At 44.6% G+C, this 26,373-nt stretch overlaps 1 protein-coding gene and 1 pseudogene across 5 annotated transcripts in view; both read left to right on the top strand.

Annotated features, from left to right (window-relative positions):
* ASAP1 (ArfGAP with SH3 domain, ankyrin repeat and PH domain 1) overlaps window positions 1–26,373 on the top strand; it is a 300,508-nt gene that overhangs the window by 197,392 nt on the left and 76,743 nt on the right. For all 5 annotated transcript variants that reach the window (XM_023519706.1, XM_023519704.1, XM_023519707.1 and 2 more), the window contains exons 4-9: window positions 8,013–8,087; window positions 8,462–8,511; window positions 13,691–13,820; window positions 15,053–15,138; window positions 23,861–23,936; window positions 25,096–25,182. In XM_023519706.1, the coding sequence (XP_023375474.1) occupies window positions 8,013–8,087; window positions 8,462–8,511; window positions 13,691–13,820; window positions 15,053–15,138; window positions 23,861–23,936; window positions 25,096–25,182 (504 nt within the window). The remainder of the gene's footprint in view (window positions 1–8,012; window positions 8,088–8,461; window positions 8,512–13,690; window positions 13,821–15,052; window positions 15,139–23,860; window positions 23,937–25,095; window positions 25,183–26,373) is intronic.
* On the top strand, window positions 19,349–19,467 carry LOC111728846 (annotated as a pseudogene).

The raw sequence follows: 26,373 nt of genomic DNA on the forward strand, positions 1-26,373 counted from the left end.
TTCTCGACAGAGATCCAGAATTCTCTAGTGTTATAGAGAAGCTGTAACTTTATTCCTTTGAATTCACTACCTGATTATTTTTACTTTCATACATGCCGTCTGGTTTGTATAACGTATTAAATCCAATAACAAGTTGAGTGAGAAATAGGCTGCTGGTTGATTATATTGCCCTCTTGTGTTTCTGTGTCATATTTCTTTTTAATAACTTTCTGAATCCAAAAATACTAATTTATTTTTGAAAACTTAGAAAAATACAGGGGAAAAAAAGACTAAAATAAAAATCACCAATAACCTTACAAACCACTCTTGAGGGGCTGAAATATGTATCTCTATGTTATCCTTTAACCTTTTTTCCTACTTATACATATGTCTTTCATTCTTATGTATATTTTTTAGTCATGTGAATTTTTAACATGGGCCGCACACTGTAGTGCTATTGTAGAACCGATTTTCACTTGTTTATATGTTTCAAAAATGTTTTTGTTTTGTAAAATATTGTAGCCTAAGAACCTTTGCTTAGTTGGAACCATACAGACAGCCTCCTAAAGCAGAATGGCTGGCCCTGGTTGAAGCCGATGGGAGCCCCCATTACCAGTAGCTGCCCCCCGCCCCCCGCAGACAGATCTGCAGACCTCAGAGGCCCCGTTCATGACTGTTCCTACAGCTGTCTGAAATGCCCGTCATTTGCACCACAGTTTATTTACCCACTCTCCTATTTTGAAGATTTCTGTTGTTCCTCTGTTTAGAGTGATAGTTGCGAGCATCTTTTGAGATCTCTGCGCATGCTGTGCTGATAGAGGACTAAGATGCTGGCCTCCATCACTGCATGAATTCACTTTGTGCTTTTCTCGTTTTCCCTTCCTTCGCTATCATGTGAGCCAGTTCGGAAATGGAGAGAAACTGCCTCTGGCCCAAGGCCCTGTAGTCATGTTGGTCCTTGCTCGAGTCAAATTAAGGAGCTTTCTTGAGATACTTCAGACTTTTTCAAAAGGTTACCTTTCTGTGGCAGTGGGAGTTTCATAGTGGACATTGGTGGACTATACCAAAAAAATTACGGTTCTGATAGGAATGACAAATTGACTCTTCTAACTCCTGAGCATTATTACGGAATCGTCTAGTTACTGTTTTAATTTGCTACTTTGTCGAGTGAGGGACCAAGGCCACTTTTCTGCTCCTGAGGCAGCTTGAGTGTCCGTCTCCCTGTAGCTGCTTCACCCAGTTGGTCTGGGTTTGTTTGTTCGTTTTTACTGTTTCATTGAATCTCAGTAGCTGACTATAAACTATAAGATTGTTATAACAGGACACCGCATTAGAGACCTCAGAGACCTTTCATTTAATCAGTGGCAGAAACGAGAAGTGACACAGCCAGGTGGAGGCAGGTTCGAGGTTCGAGCACTGTTCTTCCCCAGTTGACAGACAAAGCCTGAGTGCTGCTGGATGGAGGGTGCCCTTGGTCTGTCACCCCTAGCCGTGTCCTGGGAGCAGCTCTGACCAGAGCAGCTCTGACCATCGTTCCTGTCCCGAATCTGCCCCGTCCCCCGCCTTCCATTCTGGCCCCGGGCGCTCCAGGAAGACTGGTTCAGGCTGTCTGAGCCTCCCGAGTCTCAGAGCGGCTTTGCTTTTTTGGAGAGGAATTCATTTGTTCAGTCAACAAGCATTTTATTTAGCATATATAATGTGCCTACATGGTGCTAGGGGTTCAGTATCACACAGCGGTGGATGAAACGTTATAGCCCCTGCCTTGAAGAAGCTTCACTCTAGACAGTGAAGAAACAGACAAGTGATTGTAAAATGCAATACTCCCTAAAAGTGAGCCCGTCCTGCCTGGCCGAGACTGACGGGAGGTTGGGGAGGGAGGGGTGACCTGTTTAGCACGGGTCATTGGGTCAGTGACAGGGAGACTGCAAGGCTCTTGGCCAGTACCCAGAGGAAGAGCAGTCCAGATGGATGGGACAGCGTGTGCAAAGGGGAGGGAGCTCGATGGGTCAGAAGCTGGACGGAGCTGGCGCGGATGAAGGGCGGTGGGAGACGGGCAGAGGGACTTAGGACAGCTTGCCAGGGCCGGGCCTAACGTGGGCTCGGTTCTATCCAGTTAAGTGGGAAGCCACCGAATGGTTTTAAACAGGGGAGTGATATGATCTGATAATCACTTTAAAAGACCACCCTAACAGCACAGCACAGGAAATGAGAATGGCCTTCGGAGTCGGTAGAAACCTAAATTAAAAACTCGAGTATCTGCTTAGTCACTCTTTGACCTTGGGCAAGTTACTTAACATCTCTGAGCCTGTTTCTTCATTAATTGCCTGAGACTAAGACCCATCTTAGAGTGGCTGTGAGCAGTAACTTCAGGTAATGTGTTTAACACAGTACTCTTTGTCATTTTAATAAATCTAATTCAGGCGATCAGCCTAGATTAGAACATGGTATAATGGGCTGCATTATCTTAATGTTTGTAGAGACTGCCTTGCAGGGTGACGCAGGAAAACAACGGAGAGAATGTGGTACACTGTGAAGGACATTTTGGGGTCTCCTCACCACCCCCCACAGCTTCAAAAAATCTTTTCCAGTATCGGAAATGCCATCATAATATTTTTTTCCACTGCTAATGCTAAGCTCGTATCCAAATCTCACATCGTCCCCTTAGCAGCATATGGAGGTGGCCTTATCATTCCCACTCTAAAACGTCACCTGCTTCACGTGAGCACCGGTCACTCCTGCAGCCACAAAGGGTCCAGCTGCAGCGGTGACACCAGCTCCCATCTGTGTCGGACCCATGAGCGGCGGTCTTTGTCCCCCCTTAACGCATAAGCAACCGAATAAAATAAAGTTTCATTTAATAGGTCAGTGACCGTGATAGTTCAGTGACCATGATAGTTACGGTTCACTCATGTATAGAGTATGTCATAACCTTCAGAACATTCTGATACCTGCAAAAAGACAGTGCTGTAAGTGGTTCGTTGACTTAGGAGTTAGAGCTGGCTATGGTTTGGCCCCCTCCCCTTAACCAGCTGAGTGTTTGAACAGACTACATAAACACCTGTGGTTGTCAGGTGAAGCCGAGTGTGTAGAAGCAGCACCCTGTGCCGGCTGGCGTGGGAGCTGCACTGGCGTCGTGTCTCCCTGACCCTCCCACATGGGCGCAGGGTAGTTAAGAAGGTGCTGGAACACCCACTTTAAAATCAGGAAACCGAGTCAGCAAGGCGACACAGTCCGCCAGAGTCACCGGGCCCGGAGTAACGCGTGGCCCACATGCGTGTGGGCATCCTGGCTTCCTCTGTATCATAATACCCCGGGAAGCGGCCTGGGCGACAGACAAGGCTCCAGTTTAAATAGCTTCTAGCTGGTAAACAGCTCTCCAGGGCATGAAGGAGTTAACACTGGGACAGAATACCTGATTTCTGCCAGGGAGACATCAGCCTAACTGCTGGGAGCAGGCTCCTTGTTTTAATTGGATTTTCCAGCATGTTGAGCAAGGCAGCAGACTGCATTCCCTTACTCTCAGCAGAACTGTCTGGAGGCAGAGGAGAGGGAGAACCCGTGGGCAGGGGAGGGAGACTGTCCGACTTAATGCAGGGTGACAAAGCAGGCCGGTTACGTCCTTGTTAATCGATGCAGTCTCGTGTGCGTGGAGGTGGCATCGCAGAGCTGTGCGCTCCGGCCCTCCGCTGCCGGGCCGCTGTCCCTCTACCTGTGCAGCAAGGGGCAGCACGCCACAGCCCGCACAGGCGGCCTCAGGTTACAGGACCGCTTCTCGCTCCTGCAGTGGCATCTTGTCAGTGAGTGAACGGAAAGGATGAAGTGCCTCCCTAGGGAGCAACCTTCCAGAGAGGAGAGATGGGTGATGTGGCAGTCAGGACATAAATGAGGCCGTTTCATTTCATGGTAAAGCTATAAGGTTAGATAAACAAAAAAAAAACACCAGGACTGAGGGGGTGTGTGTGTGTGTGTGTGTGCGCGCGCACGTGCATGTGTGTGTGCACGCCCACCGAGGAAAACCATTTGTGACGTCGTCACCAGCGGCCAGGATCAAGGGGGTTGTTGGCATGGCATACAGTGTCTAAACAATTGTAAAGAATAAATGGTTAATTTTATCAAAGCCAATATTAATTACAGTTTATTTGCTTAAACAAGTCACTTTTGCACAGTGAAAGGGTAGACCTCCGCTTCCTCCCGTCTGATTGATTCCGAATTTCTAGTCAGGCTTGATGTCTACACCCGCAGGGGGGACAGCCGTCTGTGAGGAAGGAAACAAGCAGTAGTGTGTTTGGAAAGCATATGCAGTGACCACACCTAAGTACCGTTCCCCAAGTGGTTTTCACTGTGTCATTGGATTAATAAAACGGAAGGAGATGCACTTTTTAAATCATGCCCTTCGATCTCTTGTCAGCTGGAGTCACATAAAGAACTTAGGTTGATTCAACTTTATCATGAAAGGAAAGGAAATGGATTGGAGTTGAGTACATGGGAACGGAGTCAGTAGAACTTTAGTAAAATAAATGGGAAATAGCCATGGAAAAGATTCGAAAAGCTCTTAAAAGCCCTCTAAGAAGGTGCGGCAGGAAGCCCGCGCTCCCACGTGATTGCGTTCTGTCAGCGTGTCGCAGGTGTCTGTGGAGATGGCTTTCTGACACATCAGCTTGCACATCTTGTCAGGCCCTGAAAAGGGTTCCTGAAAGAACTGGAAAATAAAAAAATGAAAATTAAAAACAAAAAAAAACAACCAAGTTACAGAATCCGCCAACTGTGAAGTTATGTGATTCGTCTCTGTCACAGAGCAACCCCTGAGGATGGCCGAGAAAGTAGGTTCTGTCTCCAAGGAAGGGAGCTCTGCTTTGCCCCTCAGTAATTCCTGAGCGTTTCCTCCTCGCGACTGGTCTGCTTTCTCTTTGCCTTCTCTCTGTATCTTTATATCGGCAGGTAGTTACTCTTCACTCAAAACAACCCTCCTTTGCCGGTTTTTATAAATTAACTTTTTTCCTGGGAAGTAAGTTGGGAAGAGTTTATAAGTTTTAAAAACGTTTCCTGTGGCCTTCTTGTATAGGCTCATCACTGGGAAGATCCTGGATTCACAATATACAATATTTAACTTCTTGGTTTCTTATCAGCTCCCAAGAGTATGTGTGTGGATAACCACAGAGAAATTCATAATTCTTGGGGTTTTCCATCAATGCATCTACAGTCCACTGCCTCCGGCCCCATGCCTCACCACAGTGACGACATCAAAAGGTTGAGACACGTGTCTTGTGTGTGTTGTGTGGTCAGTCCATGGCTTTTGAGGACTTTTCTTCCTAAACGCCCCTCACATTCAGTACTAACCACAGAATTACATAATTCCTTTATTGTTATTTTTCTCAGACAGCTTTCAAATTAAGGTGGCAATGACATAATGGGATTTTTTCCTGCTTCATTTCACAAAGGATTTGAGGTATTGATGACTAAACATTAAAAATGATTTATAATCACTGTGTTTTTATTTTTCATTTTAGAATTTTTACTTTTGTTTTGAATAAACAATATAGTACATGCTACCCAAACTTTTAAAAAATGCAAAACAGTACACGTAAAAGTTTCTCTCCCCCCCCCGCACCCATCTAGTGTCCACACCTGAAAGGGACCAGAACCAGCAGTTTACTCTGTCCTTTCAGAAATAACGTAAGCACAAACCTATACAAATCCTCGTACACCATGAATACTGTTTTATACTTTGCTTTTATCACATAACAGCTTATCTTGGAGGTATTTCCAAAGTTAGACATGAAGAGCTTTCTCATCTTTATGGCTGTTTAGAACTTCCATAATCGATTAGCCAGCCCCCTGCTGATAAGCACTGACCTTGCCATCGGTATAAACAGTCCGTAAAGAAGAACCTTACGCACATGTGATTGCGCATTGCCTTTATTCCCCAACTATTTATCGCATGCCTATTCTGCACTAGGCCGTGTTCTAAGTTCTGGAAATGTAGCGGTGAGCGTACAGACCTCACTCTCAGAGAGCTCGTGTGCGAACTGGGGACACAGCAAACGAACGAGGAAGCAGATACACACCGAAATGGTTAGGGACGCTGAGTGCCTTGAAGAAGATAATGCAAGGCTCTCCACGAGCAGGGGAGAGGCAGGTGCTGGCTTGAGTGGTGGAGAGCGGGTCAGGCCCCTGCCTCACTTACCTACCTCCACACGGACTCCGAAGGCCCACAGGAAAGCAGCGGGCAGGGGCTTGTACCCCACAGCGAGTTCAACACATTTTATTCCATCTCCCCATCTAGGGCCAAGGATGAGTCCTGTTCATCTTTATTTTTCTGTACTGTACCCAAGGCCAGTGTTTTTCAACATTTTTTCCCTTTCTTTATTACTACCTTCTCACCCCTCCCCCTAGCAGCCGTTTTAAAGACATTTTTCCCCAATGACTTCCACCATGAAATTTTACTACCGTAGGTATTCTCTTTACCAAGGTGTGTCCTGCGGCCCTTTAGAAGGCCACACGCCATCGTGGTATCTCAGGTCCTTCACCCCGCTCCCCAGGAATCAGTGCCACAGGGCGTAGGCTGCGTCTTTGGCCCTCTGACTCTTGGATGGAGCTGTCTTGGTGGGAATCTCTTTGTCTTTGAAACGACAGGACACGTTGGTTGTTTCTGATCCAGTCCCTCTGGTAGTTTGCACTGGAAAACTTTTCTTGTGTGTAAGATCGGGGGTCAGGGGAGGCTGGGGTGTTGAATGACTCGTGAGCTGCAGGAAGCCTGAGATGAGAATCACAGGAAAGGCTTGGGGAGAGGTAAGGGCCAAGGAGAAAGTCTTCCTGTCCTTCCCCTCCTCCCCCGGTGCCTTACTCATAGCGACCACCCAGAGGAGTTGAAGAACAAACGTGTACTAAGCGCTTCCTGGGTGTCAAGCATGAGCCGGCACTTTGCACGTGCTTTAACTCACTCCGTCTTCACAGCGGCCATCTACAGTAGGTTATAGCGTTTTCACTTCAGAGATGTGGTTAAGAGGGTCATGCACAAAGCCCCTAAGTGTCAGCGTTGGTAAATGATAGATAGATGGACAGGTGGATGGATGGATTGACGGACGGATGGACGGACAAATGAATGTGCTTGCACGTAAGTAGAATGACTTCTTGGATGAGGGACCCACCAAGCTCTCCATCTGTAACCTGGTTCTGCAGGTCCCTGCAGCCTCGGTTTCCTGCCACTAAAACCGACTTCACTAAGTCATGGCAGGTGCTTGACTGAAGCATCGTTTCGCTCAACAACGTTTTACTATAATGCTGATGGGATGCTGTGGGAACTCAACTCTTGTTCATATCGGTTAGCCTACTGGTATAATTGGTTTCATTTTATGTCATGTTGCTTAAAGTCGCAGAACTTATTGAGGACATTAAGTGGGGACTCATTACACTAGGGGTCTCCTTGAAGACAAACTGTACTACGAAATCTCAGTCTTTGTGTCGCACTTGTCCGTCCATCCCTTGGTTGCCTGTCACCCTTCCCTCCGCTGGGTACCAGCTCCATCTCCTCTGTGCACTCCTCTGTGTACCGTCTTGGAATCAGGGAGACCCAGGCCACTGCCTCGGAACCCGAGTGAAGAACGCTACAGCCCCAGAGTAGATGGCACCCCCCCCGAACACGGCGTCTTTCTCACGGAATCTGGGCACCGAGAATTCAGTCGTGAGCAAGACAGTGGAGGCCCTGCCTCGCTGAGCCTCTGTTCTGGTCGGAGAGGCAGAACATACAGAGAGGCAGAGCGGGTGGTTTTAGGTCATGACACATGCCATGCAGGAATATAAAACGTGGTAAAAGGCGGTTGCATCATCTCCTTCCTCTGCCGGGGGCATTTGCAGGAGAGCCAGATCAAGAGCTGCCGTTTCAGTTGGTCTCCGCTCGCGAGCTGTTGTGCCGCCGACGGTGTGGGGGTGCCCGCACGGCCTGGCATGTGGGAACCACTCGCCGGCACCAGCCAGTCTCCCTGCTCTGTGTGCCCGTCCCTTTTTGACTTTCCCGTCTCCGCTTTGCCTTCCAGCTCCAGGGTCTGAGCCATAACGTGATCTTCACCTTGGACTCGCTGCTCAAAGGGGACCTGAAAGGAGTCAAAGGCGTAAGTGCACAAACCCGACGGTCACGGTCTCCCGGAAGGATCGGCTCTTTCCTGTTAAGATCACGGTGGCGCTCTTGTTCGAAAGGCACTCTGCACATTTTCAGCATAAAACATGTTGGGAAACGATCATTGGGAAAGATATGCCACTTCTCATAATGTCGTTGGCTGAGGGGCAAGGCCAGACACTAGCGGGTGCTCGGCCTGCCAGCTCTCAGGCTCCTCGTGTGTAACAGATAGAGTGACGTGCGTGCACGCGTCTCGCGTAAAGCTTCAAGTGTCCTATAGAAGACAGCACTTTTGCTAAGATGTCATTTCAAAAGTATTTATTAACCTTTAAGCAAAAGTACATTCAATTTCATTCTCTCTTTCCTAAGGATCTCAAGAAGCCGTTCGACAAAGCTTGGAAAGATTATGAGACGAAGTTGTAAGTGGTTTTCGTTTTGTCTTTGTTTGCTTTCTTTTTTTATACTGTTGTGAATTTTCCCAAGAGAGTAACTGGACAAAGGACACAGCCATTAACTAATATCTTCTGGATAAAAAAAAAAAGGTTAAGAAGGCCCGGGAAAGGCCGGGAAGGGGCACCGGCCGAACCAAATAAAACGGGGTGCCACCCCGGCACCTTTAATAACAAAGCAATTGGCCTTCCGGGCCCAAAAATAACAACCACCACGTAGGTCTGTGACTGCTGCCACTCTTCTTTCATTATAGTTAACATATAACTATAGACGTTTACATACCTGGATAGCATCACAATTGGGAAACAGTAAAAACGTAGCTAACATCTGTGACTTCCTTATGCCCGCCGGGCCCGTGAGAGTGTTTTATGTGCCACGCCCACTGCATCCAGGCACAGCTTTCTCTGGCTGTCCGTGGATCAGGAAACTGACACCTAGGGAGTCAGAGAGGCTTGCATTGCAGAAGGTCACAGGGCCATGTGACCCTGAGCCAGAGCGGAGCCATATGGGGCGCCGCAGTCAGATGCCCTCCCTGCTGGGCTCGTTGTGAGGGGTTGGGGACATAATGCACGTGAAGCACGTTGTAGGGGCCTTGCTCATCTTCATAAAGCTGTTAACAGAAATCTTGGCCGTAAACTTGAATAACTATAAACAGAGAATAAAAGCGCTTTCGTAGGTGGCAGTAACTGCAAAATGAAAACACAGGCAAAAGAAAAATTCAGGGTTAAGTGTTTTCCTCGCAGACTGCTTTCACAGTTGCTTATGTAATAAGCGCATTGTTGGAGACTTGCTGTCTTGGGAATACTTCTGTGTATTGACAGTTATAAAGGCAGCTGAGAACAAAAAGGCTCTTAAAGTGGTCAGCCGATGTCAGTGAACACAGTGGCCAGCATGTCTTTCTTTCTGAAAGCGGGCGGTGAAGCTCACGCTTGTGAGCTGAGGGCTGCCCTGCCCAGCACCGACTACACGCCCTTGAACCTGGATGGAACAGAGTGCTTACTAAAGGGGGTGGGGAGCCCTCAAAAGAGAGAGAAATATTTTGCTCTGGACTTGTGGAAAATATCTCCCCTGCAGGACAAGGAACGACAAAACAAAATATGTGCTTTGTCAATCTAAGTATCACCAATATTGGTGGTACAACGGTATCGATACAAAAATCCATGTGTTGGTTGAAGACCTCAAAGTGTCTGGTGGTCAGTATTATGAATATCATAGAAGTAAAGTGTTTTAAAGTGATCCGGGTGCCTGCCCTTCACAGCGTGTGAACCTGCCTGTTCACTTGTCTGTATTGTCCCCTAGAATCTGAACTCCGCGAGGACAGTGACCACATGGCCCCCATGAATGATGTTAGGTTTCCCAGTGCCTGCCAGAGTCTTTAGCACGTAGAAAATACTTATTGAAGGAATAAAGAACAGGACCAGTGAGTCGAGTGGGTCCAGATTTTAGGACCTCACAAAGAAAGTTTTGATATTGTTTTTGTTTTTTAATAAATCCTTGTCAAATTATTGTCCTAAGATAGGCTTCTTTCTCACTGACGTATGATAGTACAGGAAGAAAAAAAAATATGTCTTATTTAATGTAATAGGACTCATTTGATTATGAGTTACAGAAAACTGAATAATGCAAAAAAAAAAAAGTTAATCAACTTTGATAACTGAGAGGCTGGGTGTTTTTCGTTTAGACTCCGAAGACATTGAGGTGTCATGATTAAAATCACAGATTTGGGAATGAGATCTGCATACAAATCTTAACTTTGATCCTCACCTGTAAAATAGCATAAAAAATTGCCTACTTCTCAAGGTTTTTGTGAGGACAAGATAAAGTAATGTGTTGAAGCAATTGTCACCATTGTCTAGCATAGGTAAGGCACTCAAATAGTTTCTGTTAGGTTTTTTAATGATAAAATATTATTTGGCCAAAACAATACATGTACATAAAACATCAAATAGTTAAGACTTACTCTGTCTGTATATAATAGAAACCCCAAATAACAAGGGCTTCAACATCGTAGTTTATCAAAGAATAAAAAGCATTCTGGGGTGGACCAAGCGCTCTTCATTGCCCCCTCACACGACATACTAACTTATCTTGCTGGTCACTTGTCTGTATTGTCCCCAGAATCTAAACTTGGTGAGTTAAAGCTGATGATACCAAGTTCTTTTCCTAATAACGAAGTGGGGAGAGTGGATGTTAAGCGGGCAGCGAGCGAGCTCCTCATGGAACCTCAGCGACCCTCTGCCTACCCGTCCCTGCCTCCTGGTCTCCTTATCAGCTGTCACCTGCTCGCTGGTTTGTCTCCACGTTCCCTGGCCCTCCCTTGCTGTTCTTTCTCGGGTCATCTATGATGTGTCGCTCTGCTGCTGAGGATGTGGCTCTCTGGCACGACCACCCCCCGTCACTCTTCCTGCCCCCACTTCATCCAGGATGATTCATACGGTTGCGGTTAAACCTCTTCCCAGTGTTTCAGTTTTTTATATCATTAATCATTGTGAATCTAGGTGATGTATTATGATTGAATTTCCATTCTTATAGTACATTTTTTTTGCTTTTTCTTAATGAAATAATTGCCTCGTTTCTTCATTTGAGTAGTTCTGTATGTATCTTTTGTGAATTTCTTCTTATCTGTCCCAACAGATGTCCAGTACCTATTAATAATGACTCTTTATAAAATACATGATATGTGTTATTATAGTGATTATATATCCATCATCATTAAATTCTGTCAGTTCCTTTTCTCTTGGGGAGATGGGCTCCTGGAGCGTAGATCAGAGCGGCCGCCGTCATTGGCCACTCCCTAGTGGTAGGTCCCTCACTTCCTCTTTCCCAATGAAGTCCCCTATTTTGGGGGCACCCCACCTCCAGCCATTTCCAGGGCAGCTTTCAAGGAGGTAAAAAATACCAGGTTTGGGCACTCTAAAAATACCTTCATCCTGCCGTCACACAGAGTGAGAGTTTGGCTGAATGTAAAATCTCAATTTTATAATCATTGACTCTCAAAATGTCAAAAGTGTTACTCCATTGTTGCTAATGAAAAAACCTGATACCTCTCCGATTCCTACTTTTTGTCTGACATATGAAGGGTGGTTTTCTTTTGGGTTTGTTTTTTTTTTTTTTTGGATTATTTTCAGCTAGAAAATGTTGAGGTCTTCTTATAATAGCTTTTCCCAAGTTTCTTCATGTGCTGTGGAGTGTGCATGAGCCTTTTATTTGCAATTTTTAGTTCTTCAGTTCTGAAAAAAAAGTGTTTTAATTCTTCTCATTTGTTTTTTAATTCTTGAATTCCTCATCATATAAAGTTGGACTTTCGAGGTCATCCTTATAATTTTCTTCCCTTTTCTATTTTGTCTATGCTATGTTTGAGGTTCTATTTTGTCTATGTTATGTTTGAGGTTATTTCTTCAACATTCTTTCTGTTTCAGTTTTCTGATGGGTATTATATTTTAGATTTCTAAAAGCTCCTTTTCATTTGGTTGGGGTTTGGTCTGTGGCTTTTGGTTTTTGTTTTATTTTGTTGCCTTTGTTTCGAAGATGCACTATTTTAGCTTTCTGAGGATTAGGTTACATTTTATGAATTTTTTCTGCTCCTTTGCTTCTGGTTCCCTCCACCCCCACCCCCACCATTTTTTAATTTTAATCCCTCACTTAAATTTTGGAGCCTTTTCTCAATTATCTTATCATCCTTGACTGCCTATCCATATTGCAAGGCACCCAAAAATTGATTGAAAGTTCATATATATCAGACTTTTTAGGTTTTAAGCTTTAGGATGTCAGGACAGATTTTCTATCAGGAATATTCTAGAGGTCTGTCTTCTGGGACCATTCAACTCCCTTAGCTGAATAACTTTCTTTCTGGAAGCTACACAGGCCAGTGAAGCAGGGAGCCATATCATTTAGGATGCAGACTTTCTCTTTTTAGATCTGCCCTTCCAAATCTTTGTAGAATTCTCTCATCCTTTTTGTCTCCAGTTGTCTTTGGGACATTATACTTTATTAATGACTTGACTTTCATTTTAGTGGGATTACTGAAGAAGGAAGAAATAAACCCATATGGTCAAGTCACCGTGTTAACCCAAAAGCCTGTTTCTGCTTTCAAGTTATGCCTGTCCCTCGTGTTCCCTCTCAAGTGTCTGTAGCTTCCTGCTTCTCTTCCCACCCATGCCAGTGGAGAGAGAGCTGAGGTTTATTTTCTTTGTGGTGAAACCCCTGCAGTCGTGTCTGAGTGACCGTCAGGTGGCGTGATGAAAGAGTTGCTTAGCTATAGCATTTGGGTGTTAGCCTGGCTCCCAGTCGGGTTCATAGTGGATTTTCCACTGACTGGGGTGATGGGATGGTTTTCTGCTCTGTTTATGTACAAACAAGGCTATTGGCTTTGGGGGGGATTTGATTTTCCCTCCACCAGAATTTAAAAGAAGACTTGAAGGCCAAGTCAGTCTCCGCATTCACAACGAGAAATTACAGACTGTTTCTGAAATTAGAAGTCTGTTTTCAAATTAAATGGATTTTTGGAAAGAGGGCTGTGACCGTTGCTGTGATTACTGGCGTATCATCCCTCGTAGCCGAGTATTAGCCTCAGGGCTGTGGGTTTAATGTGGGGTCTCTTTCTTTTTTTTCTGGTTCCCTCCTGGCCCCCTCCCCACTGAAGAATGTTTTCATAAGATTCTAAATTATAGATTGGGAACCCTCCCAGTCCTTATTTTGTGTAGTCTGGTACCAGATGGTTGAAGGATTAAAATGTATATCATTGGGATATGGAAACAGCCCAAATTTAGAGGAATATTGGAAATTACCTTGGACTTATTTTCGTGTATACCCACAAAGACTGATCCATTATGTATTTTGTCTTGAAATAAGTCTCATCATCTGTTGTGACCCAAGAAAAAGTAACCCGTCACAATTTCTTCAAGCAAAGCAAAATGTAAGCATTTATATGACTCCATCCCAGTGTGAGATCAGAGTTAAAATATAAGACGTTTCCCAGGCCAAAATCCATACAGTTGGTTTGTTCTCTTTGAACTTAGATTTTACTTCTGATGCTGCTACGACCCTATGGGTTCCTGCCTCTTAACTCCAGTAATTAAGAAATATTTGGGTGGTTCTCGTCGAAGGAAAGACATGTGTGTGTTAATGGTGACATTTGCTTTCGTACAGTACAAAAATTGAAAAGGAGAAGAGAGAGCATGCAAAGCAGCACGGGATGATCCGCACGGAGATCACCGGGGCCGAGATTGCCGAAGAAATGGAGAAGGAGCGACGCCTCTTTCAGCTCCAGATGTGCGAAGTAAGAACAGACTCGTTGCAACCGTTTGCCGAGAATTTAAACTGAAATCCTTCCTGCAAGTCAGCGGTTTCTGTGCTTAAAAGCAGGCTGTGTTTGACGATTAGAGGAGGGGACTGTTTCTTAAGGATTCTCATCTCCGTTTCTCTCCAAGCCTTTTGGGATCGACCATTTCACTGTTGTGTCATATTTTGAGCCTGGGTCCTATGGGGCTCTTTAAGCCCAAACGGGATTCTTTGGTGAGAACTTTATTGTTGCTTGTGAGTGAGTGTGGAAAAAAAAAAAAAAATTTGGTGAGGCATAACACTGGTGACTATTAAGTTTTATTGGGACAGGTTTAGAGCATGTTTTTTTTTTTTAACCATGTGTCCGGTTTGGATGAAAGCTTAAAATGAAGTAGTCGTTGAGAAGGTCTGTGAGTTCGTGGAAAAAAAAAAAAATGCAGTGAAAAGCATGCCCCCTTCCATGTGGAGCACTGGTTCTCAAACTGTGTTCCACTGAACGCTGGCACCCCTTGACCTAGAGGCAGCTAGTTCTGAAGTTGACGTGGATGAGTTTCCTTTGGCAGCTTTCAGAAAGCATTAAAACGGATAGAATTTTCTCAATTTTAAGTTTTTCTTAAGTTTCTTTCTTTTTTTCTTCCCCTGATAAACTTTTGGCTCCTTCTTGAGCTTGTCTGCTCGTGGACACTTGCACAAAATAAAACAAGCGAACAAGAGGCAAGCACTATGAACAGAAAATCTTGGCCAGTCATGAAAATCGGAGCCAGTAGTGGTAGCGCATAAACTAATAATGTGTGGTTTTATTCTTTCATTTTTTAATAGCAAATATTCTTTCTAATACACCTCCTTGGCCTGAAAGTTTTAATCTTTTCTGGCCTATGCCTTGAAGAGAAGTACCGTTTTACTTGTTTTCTGCAAAGAACAATCTGTCTTTCAGGTTTTGACCATGTGAACTGTAAGTTTGAGATCCACTGCACCGGGAGAAATACTCGATTATTCCAGAATGTTTTGCTGTGTTTGACTTCTGCTTGCCCAGTAAACTAATCTTAAGCATTTATAAAATGCTAACACGCTAACGAGTTTGTTCTGTACACTTGTGACTGTGCCCGATCACCATTCCCTAAATTAAACTCACACTTGTGCAGGTTCACGACTGGTATTCTGTGACCCCAAACCGTGACCGAAGAACCCCGTCCGTAATGATCATTATGCAATTCTGTTTTATTTCCACAGTATCTCATTAAAGTGAACGAAATCAAGACCAAGAAGGGAGTGGACCTGCTGCAGAACCTTATAAAGTACTACCACGCACAGTGCAAGTGAGTGGACCCGTCCTCGGCCCGGGAAGGCCCCTTGGCTTCGCTGGTCTCCTCGCTTCCTTCTTTTCTTCTGGTCTTTCTTCGGTCACTGTGTGTAGTGATATAATGAGCTTCCACAGCCAAATGATAAGAAATGGTATTGTCTCCCATCTTCACTGTTTTCCTATAGATCAGTAACTCAAATTTGTGCAAACTATTTGGCTACCTGAAAATGGCTGTCTCGCTTACAAATGCTGACGTTGACCTTGATAGCCTGTGGGGCGGTTGTTACAGATACTTGCCTCTCTGTCACTGAAGAGGCCTTCCTGGTGACCTGCCCCGCTTAACCCCTTACTTTTGGTATCTTACCTGTTATTGGGTCCTTTGCACCACATGTTCCTACTTGAGATTTTGTTTCTTCATCATCTAAAGTAAGTGGAATTGAATAATTTCGGCATTCAGAGTATTCTGCATTTATACTTGGATTCCTTTGGGATTGCTGGTACATTCTGAGAGAAATCCGTTCTATACCAGTCCCATTTTTGTAAAATGTTCACAGTGCAGGGTCACTGTTTTATGTTTGAGATTCAATGGCACCCTCTTTGCTTGTTTACTTCTTATTTACACATCGGGTTAGGTTTTGTGGGTTTTCTGGTAGTTTTTATGGGAAATGCACAAGGCCTGAGTCAGACACACAGATGAGTTCCAGTCCTGGCTCTCCAGGAACTTTATCAGGTGCTTCTCTAAACCTGTTTCCTCAGCTGTCAGGTGGGGTTAAGGTTCACTGAGACTTAAGTGAGATGATGGGTATGGAGCGCTCAGCCCAGTCCTGCCGCGTTGACTGTGTTCACTGCCGTGAGGTTCCAGGTGGCGTTAAAAACCATCCATCCGTGCACTTTATTGTGCAAGGTGTTTTCTCTTTGGATAAAGCTTTGTAATCATCAAATTGTTATTTATACAAATTCGATTTAACTTTTTTCCTCTTTTCAAAGTAAATTCTGTCTTATGTAAATGTGTTCCAGATATAAAAATAATATATTGCAGTGCAAACAGTTTCACGTTTATAAGATAATTTTGCCTTTGGAAGCCTCAGACTGAAGACCTGGACTAACTCTTGGTTTTGCAGATTAGTGGGGTGGGTGTGAAACTTTGAAATGTGTTGTGGTGGGCCCTGATTTTAGTCGTAGGTGAAGTTTTTTATCTTTTGTCAATTTTAGTTTTCCTAGACATATCGTTGCTTTGAAACTTACAGAAATAAGTGAGTCTCTCAGTCATCTCAGTTACAACACTCTGACAGCAAATCTGCTTTCACTTGATGTGAGAAATCTCTTTTGATCTTAAATTCTCTAAGAATAGAGCGGGAGTTAACGTACACAAACGTGAGTTTTCCAAAACGTAAGCTATTTTGTAAACTATACATACATGAGCCTCCGTTAGTAAAGATGAATAAAAAGAACAACTCGACCTATATAGCTGATGCATCTTCCTTTTATTCTTGGCTTTTTCCATTTCCACGAATATTTATTAATCTCTTAACAAAAGTCAGGTACTTTGCCAGGTTCTGGGGTAAAGATGAAACGAGGCTTCTGCCCTCAGGAGTGAATTATGTAGTCCAGAAAGTAAGTTTGGCTCATCCGTAATCATAATGGAGCTAGGAAGCAACTGATAACAAGGGACATTAAGAAGAGAGACTTCTGGCCAGAGAGACTAAGGAGGGCTCCTTGGGAGAGATGGTAGCACTTGGGATTGGACTTGGAGGATGGCTAGCATTCGGCCATTGAATTGTGGAAGGGTCTGTCCCCAGGGCAGAGAGAAAGCAGCAGAAGGAAACCCTGCCCAGCAAACGTCTCCTGTGGGGACAGGTACTCAGAGACATCCAGAACTGGGTTAGGACGGAATTCAGTCCTGGCCGCTTCCTGGTGGAACCTCGAGATCCCCGTCACAGCAAGAAGCCAGCGTCGCTTTATTTCAAAGACTGCTGTTCATTCCTTCCTGCTTCAGCCAAGTCCTCCACACGCTTGGTAGACGTACAGCAGGCCTGTAAAGCATCCTCTACTTAGATTGTTTTAAAAAGAGAGTTTCGTATTCTAAGTACTCAAAATGATTTTCGACACAAAGTCCGGTGGTGCTCAAGAGCGAATTTGCTCCGGGGGCACCTCGCGTAGTCACCGCACCTCTGTGGGGACGCAGCTGCCAGAGTGGGGAAGCGAAGGAGCAAGCGGAAGAGAAGAGCTGTTGGCTCTTTGTTCCCCGTTTCAGCTCACCCACACTTCACTTCCAAATGAATCGTCGTCGGTAACATGCCGCTTTCAAAACAAACATGTTTTCCTAGCACTCACCCACTCCTTTGCCGCCTCGCAGGTATCATCATGATCTGCAGGATAAAGAGCCCTTGCAAGCATTACTTCATTATCCTTCGTTTTATAGGTAATAGTTAACGTTTATCAAGAGCAATCAGGAAATTGTAGCTCAAGGAAGGATGAGCAGCTCGCCCAGAGTCGCATTCATTCATTTAATAGATGTGCAGTGAGCGTGTGTCAAAACAGACAAAGCACAAGGAACCGAAGGGAGAGAAATGGATAAATTGGACTTGAAAGCTTTTGTGAGTAAAAGGATACTATTTAAGAAAGCGGAAAAACAACCCACAAAATGGGAGAAAATATGTGGAAATCATTTGTCTGATAGGGATCTGGTGCGCAGAATATATAAATTATTCTTAAAACTCAACAACAGAAATGTAAACAACCCAGTTTTAAAATGGGCAAAGAATTGGAATAGCCATTTCTCCAAAAAGAGATATACAGTTGGCCAAAAAGCACACGAACCAAAATGCTCAGCATCATTAGTCGTCGGGGCGACACAGCTCAGAAGCGCAGTGTGGTGGCCACCTCACGTCCGCTAGGATGGCCGCAGGTGAAAACGCCACCACGGCGGAAGAGACTTGGTGAGAACCTGGAAAGGCTGGAACCCTCGACGTACACGGCCGATAGAAACAGGAATTAGTGCAACTGCTTTGGAAAACTGGCATTTCCTCAAAAACTTAAATATAGAGTTATGTGACCTAGCGATTCCACTCCTAGGTATAAACCCAAGGTAACTGAAAACAGATATTTCAACAAAAATGTCTTCATGAATGCCCCAAGCAGCGTGACTCACGGTAGCTGAACTGTGGAAACACCTGAACATCCATCAGATCATGAACAAATAAGCAAAATGTGGTATAACCATACAATAGAGTATATTATTCAACCACTAAAAAGGGCCGGATATTGATAAATGCTACAACATGAGTGGACGTTGAAAATAATATTCCAAGAAGCCGGACACAAAAGACCACATACTGTATGATCCCATTAAATGCAGTGCCCGCTGAGACGGAAAGCAGATTGTTTATGTGGGGTTGGGGGAAGGGAGGAATTAGGAGGCACCGCTAACAGGCCCGGGGTTTCTGTTGGGTGCGATGGAAATGTTCTGGAATTAGTAGTGACGGTCATACAACATGGTAGATTACTAGAAACGACTGAATTGTACTTTAAAACGGTACAGGAATTTTATCTCAATTTTTAAAAATGTGAAAAAAACAACAAAACGTAATCAAAAATCCATGCCCTAATACACCTTCTAGTTAGAAGGTGATAGACCAGACCTTGAACCCAGGTCCCTCCAACTCCAAAGAACATGTGTTTACTACATCAGAAATTTTGATTTGGTAAGAAGCCCGGGGTTGGACCTGGACATGTGCATTTTTAAGAATTTCTAGGTGTGGGTCTGTATACCACACTCTACTATTTTTTTAATCTGAACTGTCCAGATGGATCTGCAGTTAACTAGCACCAACGCTGACCCCTGCACAATCAAGTTTCTTAAGTGCCACAGGACACACACGGGATGTGCATGGGAGAAACTGTAACCCCGCTACCTAGAGAGCTGGGAATCTCGCGTGACTTAGTCAGAAGTCAGACTACGCCAGAAGCTTGGCAATCCGGCTTTCAGACGACGTTGATGCTTCATTTGTTAAGAGGTCACTTTCTTTTTTTGATTTGCTTTTGTTTTTTAGAGCCATATTCTCTGTGGTACTCCAGAATATCTTAACTTCTTTTGAAAATAATGTTGTGCCTTCTGAGCCTTTCAGCCTTTGGCCAAATAACACCTCTATCTAAGCCAAGCAGAATACGTGATAAGGGGTCTCAGGGAGACTCTTGTCACCCTTTCTTTTAAATTATAAGCAGAAGTCTACGGCCATGGCACCCTGAACAAGCCCGACCCCGTCTGATCTCAGAAGCTAAGCAGGGTCGGGCCTGGTTAGTACTTTGGTGGGAGACCACCTAGGAAGACCAGGTGCTATAGGCGTGAAAAATAAAAAATAAGGGATTGTAAGCTGACGAGATCCTTGCAATCTGTGAGGTCAACCAAGGGTCGCCTCACCTAAAAAAATAAATAAATGAAAAATTAATTAATTAAATAAATTATAAGCAGAAAGAACATAGTGTTTTCCTTCCCCGTCATTGTTTGGACAGAGTGACTTAGGAAAGAAACCCATAGCAACTCTCTCGGGGTAGAGAGGCCTGTGGTTCGTCCTAAGGATGTAGTTCGTCCTGCCTGATGGGCGGGTGGCCGTGTTAAGCCCTCACAAGCTTGCACTCTGCAGCTGTGTGTTCCAGCCTGTCCGTGTAAGTGTGAGGCTCCTTCTGCCCATCAGTCAGCAACTTACATTTTTGTGGCACCCGATGTCGTTAAAATATGGTCAATGGGAGACCACCTAGTAAAACCGGGTGCTGTAGGCATTTTAAAAAGAAAATATGGTCATATTTCTTTCAAGCTGCTTATTTAAAAAGTGAAGCCAGTCCTGCTGTGTCCCTGAGGTCAGAGAACCAGTGAAACCCGTTTCGCTGGCCTGTGGCCATCGTGTATTGTGCCTGGGATCTTCAGAGCCGTGCTCCAGGGCTCGCTAGAATTCTCCGAGCTCTGTGCGGTGATCCCCTTCTCCTGGGCAAGGGCACCGCGGGTAGGCTGTTCCTCAGTGGGAGGGCCAGGGTTTGGACCCAGATCAGCCTGACTTTTTGATTAATTATCCGCACTCCAGAAATAGGAAATCTTAGACTCAAATCCCAACTCTGCACTTGGTGACTAAACAACCCTGGTCAAGACACTTGGCCTCCCTGGGCCTCAGTTTCCTTACCTGTCTGACAGGTTAATGTTATTAGTGACCTGTTTTGTTGGATTGTCATGAGACCTTTAAAAAGGGGCATTCCATGAATCTCTTATAATTGTAACTGGCACAGAGTAAATACCCAATTACATACTAGCTGCTATTATTATTATTATCATTATTATTATTACTACTGTTAATCCCCATCATCTGTTTTCCAAAGATCTCATTATATTTCAGAACTTTACAGAGCAAGTGGCTCAGGGACCAGCGGGATGTTGCAGAAGTAATTTCCCCTTCTACTGGGAAGGCGAACAGGTTCAAACTGAGAGGGGGGAAGTCAGAACTGACACTTGTGCTTCGCTTTCCGATTAGAAGAATGCTCGCACCTGTAGTAGCGCATCTGCCCCCTCGCTCCCCCGGCGGCGAGGAAACGTCCACCCTTGGAGGAGAATGTGCTCGAGGTGATGTGTACAGCGAGCTTTTCGAGCCAAAACGTGATATGCTTTTCCCTCCCGCGCCCGTGCATCTCCACTGCCCCAGAGCCAGAGGGAGGAAACGGAACCGGAGCGCCCTCGGCCCTCAGTGCAGTGTGCTGGCGGGTGCTGTGCGCGGCGCTGCGGCTCTGAGGCCCCCCGGCCCGAAGCTGAGACCGAGCTGCTCAAAGGAGGGGACAGGCAAGCACAGAGCGGGGGTCACTGGAGGGACAGTGTAGGTGACAGCACTTGGCCTTTGCTTTTTATGGTTATTTCTAGGGATGGTCAGGACTGTTTTGTTCTCCCTGCTCCTTTTTCTCACCCAAAACTAGAAGTTTCTGAGACAGGCTCAGCTCAGTCTTGTCCTTCCAAGCTAAATGTCAATTCTTAATTTTGTTTGCCTGAGTAGTGTGTGATCTCTTTAGAAAATGTTTAGAGAATGAGTTTATGGGGAAAAAAAAAAAAAAAACCTATATCTCTCACTCAGAAGATGACCGGATTTGTGCATATGATTCGTTTTGTTTACCAAAAAAAAATTGGATCATACTTTAAATTAAAATGATTCTACATCACGCTGGTTTTCTTAGTCTGTGTTTGTTGTGTTTGGAAAAATTTAACTGCAGGCCCAGTAGATGCATTTTGGTCTTCAGGAATTTGCCTCCCCCCCCCAACCCCCTTCCAGCTTCCTTTCACTGCTGATAAATAACTTTTCACTTTTATCAGTGCCATCTTAAACTAAAACTGTGCCCTTTTTTGTTTCAATTTATGTTTTATAACATTTGCGCGCTGTTCAGATATGTTCGCTTATTCTTATCCAATAGAACTTTCTGCAGTGATGGAAACGTTGATATTCTTTGCTATCTAACGTGGTAGCCAGTAGCCACATGTCACTTGAAGTGTGGCTACTGAAGCTTCATGAACTGAACTTTAAATTTCTTTAATTTTAATTAAATTAGTTGCGTGGGACTAGCAGCAAGCACTGTATCAGAAAACAAATCTAGAGCATTCTCACTGAAATCCATCTTTCTTAACATAACGATCAAATTCCCTTCACGTTGAAAGTGAAAGCGAAACACCTTTACAAAAATGTCTTAAAAGAATCTATATCCCTCTGGGGAGAAAGCGAATCCTTATAAGATAGACCTGTGCAGCCCTAGGGACGAAAACCAGCACTTAACCAGGCACGTCGTAACTGCCCGGCACTTTGCTGAGTGGCTCCGTGTGTGTGAGCCGCGTTTCTGACCCCGTTTCATACAGATAACATGCGTAGGAGTCAGGTGACTTGCCAAGGTCCCATAGCTAGTAAATCCTAGAGCACAGATTCTAGGCCTTCGTCCTCTGACCCCAAAGCCTTTGCTTTTTCTGTCCTAAGAAGTCCTGACAGCATCCATTTAACGTTCAAAACCTTTCTCCAGAAATTACTTAAATGTAGTATCAGAGAACAGAATCGGTTTTGCTCTGATTAACTTTGCAGCCACACTTCCCTGCTGGAGGAGATGATAGTTTGGGGTCGTGCTTACGGACAGATGGCCTGCCCCGTGCAGAGCCTCAATAGCCCCTCTAAGGCCGACACTGAGGCCTGGACACAAGCAAGTGCTCAGAGATGCGGCATCTCTAGGGAAAGCTGCTTGGGGAGGTGGCTCCTGAGCTGAGCTGTAAGAGAATGAGAGAGCTTGACATACGAGTAGAGCGGGGAAGGGCATTCAGATGGAGGGAGCAGCTTGTGCAAAGGCTGGGGCAGTAACTAAAAATACAGTAGCATGGCTGGAGCCCCAAGAAAATGGTGGGAGGTAAAACCAGGAAGACATCCAGGGACCAGGACGTAAATGCTATTCAGTTCTGTACCAAGGAGTTTAACTTTCATCCCCGTAGGCAGTGATGAAAACCTGAATGTTAGAAGGTAAGGGTTTAAATGCAGCTTTCCAGTAAGTGGTTAGCCAGAAAGCCCTCTTTTCTCCCATTCCTGTTGCCCAAAGACTTTCTAAAGACAGTATTTCTCTTCCTTAAGAATATTGGAACTTGTAGGGCTTCGTTAGTCACACCGAAGGCCAGTTCTGATAAGGATGTATTGTTTCCATTGAATGTACATATTAAGCTAAAAATAAATATACATGGATCCCCAGATGTGCCCTAAAAATTCTCAGATGTGCTTTATTCTTAGCCACTTACTGGTTAAGTATGTGCTTGGTGCTGGGCCCGCCGGGCTGTGGAGGTGAGAAACGGCCTCATCAACCTGATCCTTTTGTGGTCCTTTGCAGCAACGCAGAAAGTGTGTTGAGAAATAATCTGTGGAGTCGGCTTCCAACAGGGTAGAGAATGTTCCAGGTACCAGAATAAAAAGGCTCCTGAGTGGAAGCATTCAGACAAGAAATCTTCCCTCAGAGATGAAGAGCAGGGCCATCAGAACCAGCCTGGGCCTGAACCCAGCTCTAGGCAACTTGAGCGAGCTACGTACTCACTCTGTGCCTCGGTTTACCCTTTAAAACGGAGATGCGATTGCAGTGCTTGTTAACTCGTTAGGGCTGTTGGGAGGCGTAAGGGAAATAACACATGGAACGTGCCCAGCGTGCCAGGCATGTGACAAACGGTCAGCAGACGTCAGTGCTCATTACTCTCCGGGTGGGACAAGGCGACCTGCTCATACGCGTAGCAGGATAGGACTCTCCGGGTGCTTCGGCGCCATCCACTCAACGTCCCCTGTTTCACGTATGTGTTGGATCACAGGGATCTTAGGGGAGCTAAGAGTGCTGCCTTTCCTCCAGCCTCTGTTTCCAGTTCCGTCCCTTCTCTCCTTCGAGTGCCCAGTTCGACTTCATGATGCCCCACTGGTTAATGGGTCTCTCTCTCTTTTGGGATTTAAATGTGGCGCAACCAGGAGGAATTGCTCTGTGTTTACCAACAAACACATGGGCACTGTGTGGGACCGTGTCTGTGCGAGTCATAATGTGTGTGCGGGCACATCTTCACAAAATACCAGAATATGTTTTCTAAGTATTTTGTGTGGCTATTTGGGTACAGAGTAAATATATAAGTGTTTTCGGGTTTTTCATGTAATTGTCGTTCAACTTTTTTTTTTTTTTTATACTGCTGGTGAACCTCTGATGATGTTTCCTTGTAGTTTCTTTCAAGATGGCTTGAAAACAGCGGATAAATTGAAACAGTACATTGAAAAACTGGCTGCTGATTTATATAATGTAAGTTCTTTGTAAAATATATGCATGCATTTTGACTTGTTTTTGTAGATAAATACCAGTACATTTGAAATCTGTGTTAGAAGAGTATTAGAAGAAAAGGCAAGTTGAGTGATGTGTCAGTATAAACATAGGGCCGGTAAAGCTCAGTCTAACTCAGAGAAGTCACCAATGGTCGAATCTTCCAGAATGTACGTTTTTTTAGAGCATAGGACGGAGCAGGTGGGGAGCATGTAATTGTTGCTTCTAGATGGCTCTCTCTTTACAGTTCACTAACATCACGGATGCCATGGTCAGCGATCGCATAAAGAGTGTTTGATCGTGGAAGGATATAAATTAAGTGACTGTCTCTGAGTAGGCAAGCTTATCATTTGCGGGAGGGGAGGGGCTTGTTTTACATTTTCTCTCGCACAATATTTTTTCTAATACCTAGGTTTTGCTCTTCTGATAACAAAATCAAAAGGGAAACTTTTTGAGGAAGAAAATTAAATGCATATGTGTAAATGTCAACCTTGACTTTCATAAACCACTTGGCACTGAATCATACTAAAAGTGTAGGCTTTATCAATGCAAGTACATATGGTCAAATAAGGTTTGGAATTACAGATATTTTCTTACATAACTTTAAAAATACATAGCTGCGTATTTTTTCTGATTTTCTTTTAATAGTTAACATAGTTCAGGTTGCTATTAAGTTCCAAACGATTAAAAAAAGCAGCTCCAGTCCTTGTGTTCATATAGGACTTTGCAAACCCTCATGTATGCATGAGCCCATTGGGTCCTGGTCCTTCTTAGGATTCTCTTCTGGCCCATTTAATCCCATCGTGGTATTCCCATGACCACCCTTCAGAGACCCTCAAGCAAATGACTCAGTGTTATTTCTTAACTTTATTTAAAATAGTACTTGAGAGCGAATCGTCTCGCCTAGATGTATTATCTAATAAGGAAGCAAATTGTATTATTACTAATTTCAAAACTCACTAGTACTTTTATAAGATGAGAAAATTGTGCCTCGTATTAAAAATGAGATCGTGCGAAGGACTTTATTAAGTAAATCAAATATATCATTGAATTGTTGGATGAGTCTTATATTTGGATGAATTAAACTCTGCTTGTAAATGTGTAAAAGATAAGTGACAGAAGTAATTTTTTTCTCTCGTAGATAAAACAGACCCAGGACGAGGAAAAGAAACAGCTAACCGCACTCCGAGACTTAATAAAATCCTCTCTTCAGCTGGATCAGAAAGAAGTAGGTGCTCTGAGTGTTTCTCACAGGGCTCATGGTGTGAGCGAGGCCGCTGTGGCCCTTACATTTCCTGACCTGCCAAACAGGCCCGCTGACACCCAGGTCCTGCCAGGGAGGTTGTGGGGACAGAGGAGAAAAGGATGCAAGTGTGTACCTGCCACGTGGCCCAGGACAGAAGCTGCTTTAGTCCCCTTTCCCTCCTTAGAAGACAGATGTCCTTTAGCCCCACTCTGCAGTTCCACGAATCCAGACTTCGCATCCTGGCTTTGAAGACGTGCTTCCCGTGTACATCCTCTCCGGTAGTGACACGCACACCCCTGTCGTCTTTAAATTATCTCTGTCTTTCTGGGCAGCTAAATGGGGCCTTTCTCATTTTGCCAGGGAAATAGAGAAATAGTCCGATGCAGAATCCTGTAGAAGTTTTCCCCACCCAGTTAAGAAAATTAAGGCGAGATAGTCCTTGGATGTTGAAATGGAGTATATAGTGTATGGTAGATGGGAGATGAATGCAGTACAGATTCTTAATTATAAAATCTCATTTGTTCATTTGTTGGTCAGACATTTGATTAATACCTGCTCCGTGCCAGCAACTCATCTAGGCTCCAAGCTTTGGTCTCTTTCGTCAGGGAGCTCCTTGTCTAGTAGAAAATAGAGTCGGCCATGTGAACAAGCAGTCACACCCAAAGTATTCATGCTATAGGAGATATACTGGGCGGTGGCGTGCCAGCAGAGAGAGGACACCGAAAAGACTCAGCCTGGCATCTCCAGCGGGCTGCAGTTTGGGGCCAGGTGGGTAGAGGAGCGAGATGGGTTCCTGGGCTAAGAACTCAGGCCTGATTACGGAGGACCGTGGATGCACACGGAAGGGTATGGACTGTATGCTAAAAGGGTGTAGTAAAGAGTGAGCATCATTCGTTACATGGGAGAAGGGGAAAATGTTCCTGTTTATATTACGAAATTAGTATGCATTGAATTTAAGTGCAGTCTCTAAATGCAATATTTAACAATAATCACATGAAATATAACATTTTTTATGTTGTCAGTTGCTCATGATGTTGTCTCACATGGCAAACTATTTGTAGATTCCTAAAATTCGTCAAAGGGGTGGATGAGTCAAAACAAAGCAAGCCCCTTCAAATGTGGGCAGCCTTGTATTTCCTGAATACATGTTGGTCCTTTATAGCGACCCGAAGG

The sequence above is a fragment of the Pteropus vampyrus genome, unplaced genomic scaffold, assembly GCF_000151845.1.
Source record: "Pteropus vampyrus isolate Shadow unplaced genomic scaffold, Pvam_2.0 Scaffold232, whole genome shotgun sequence".
NCBI lineage: Eukaryota > Metazoa > Chordata > Mammalia > Chiroptera > Pteropodidae > Pteropus > Pteropus vampyrus.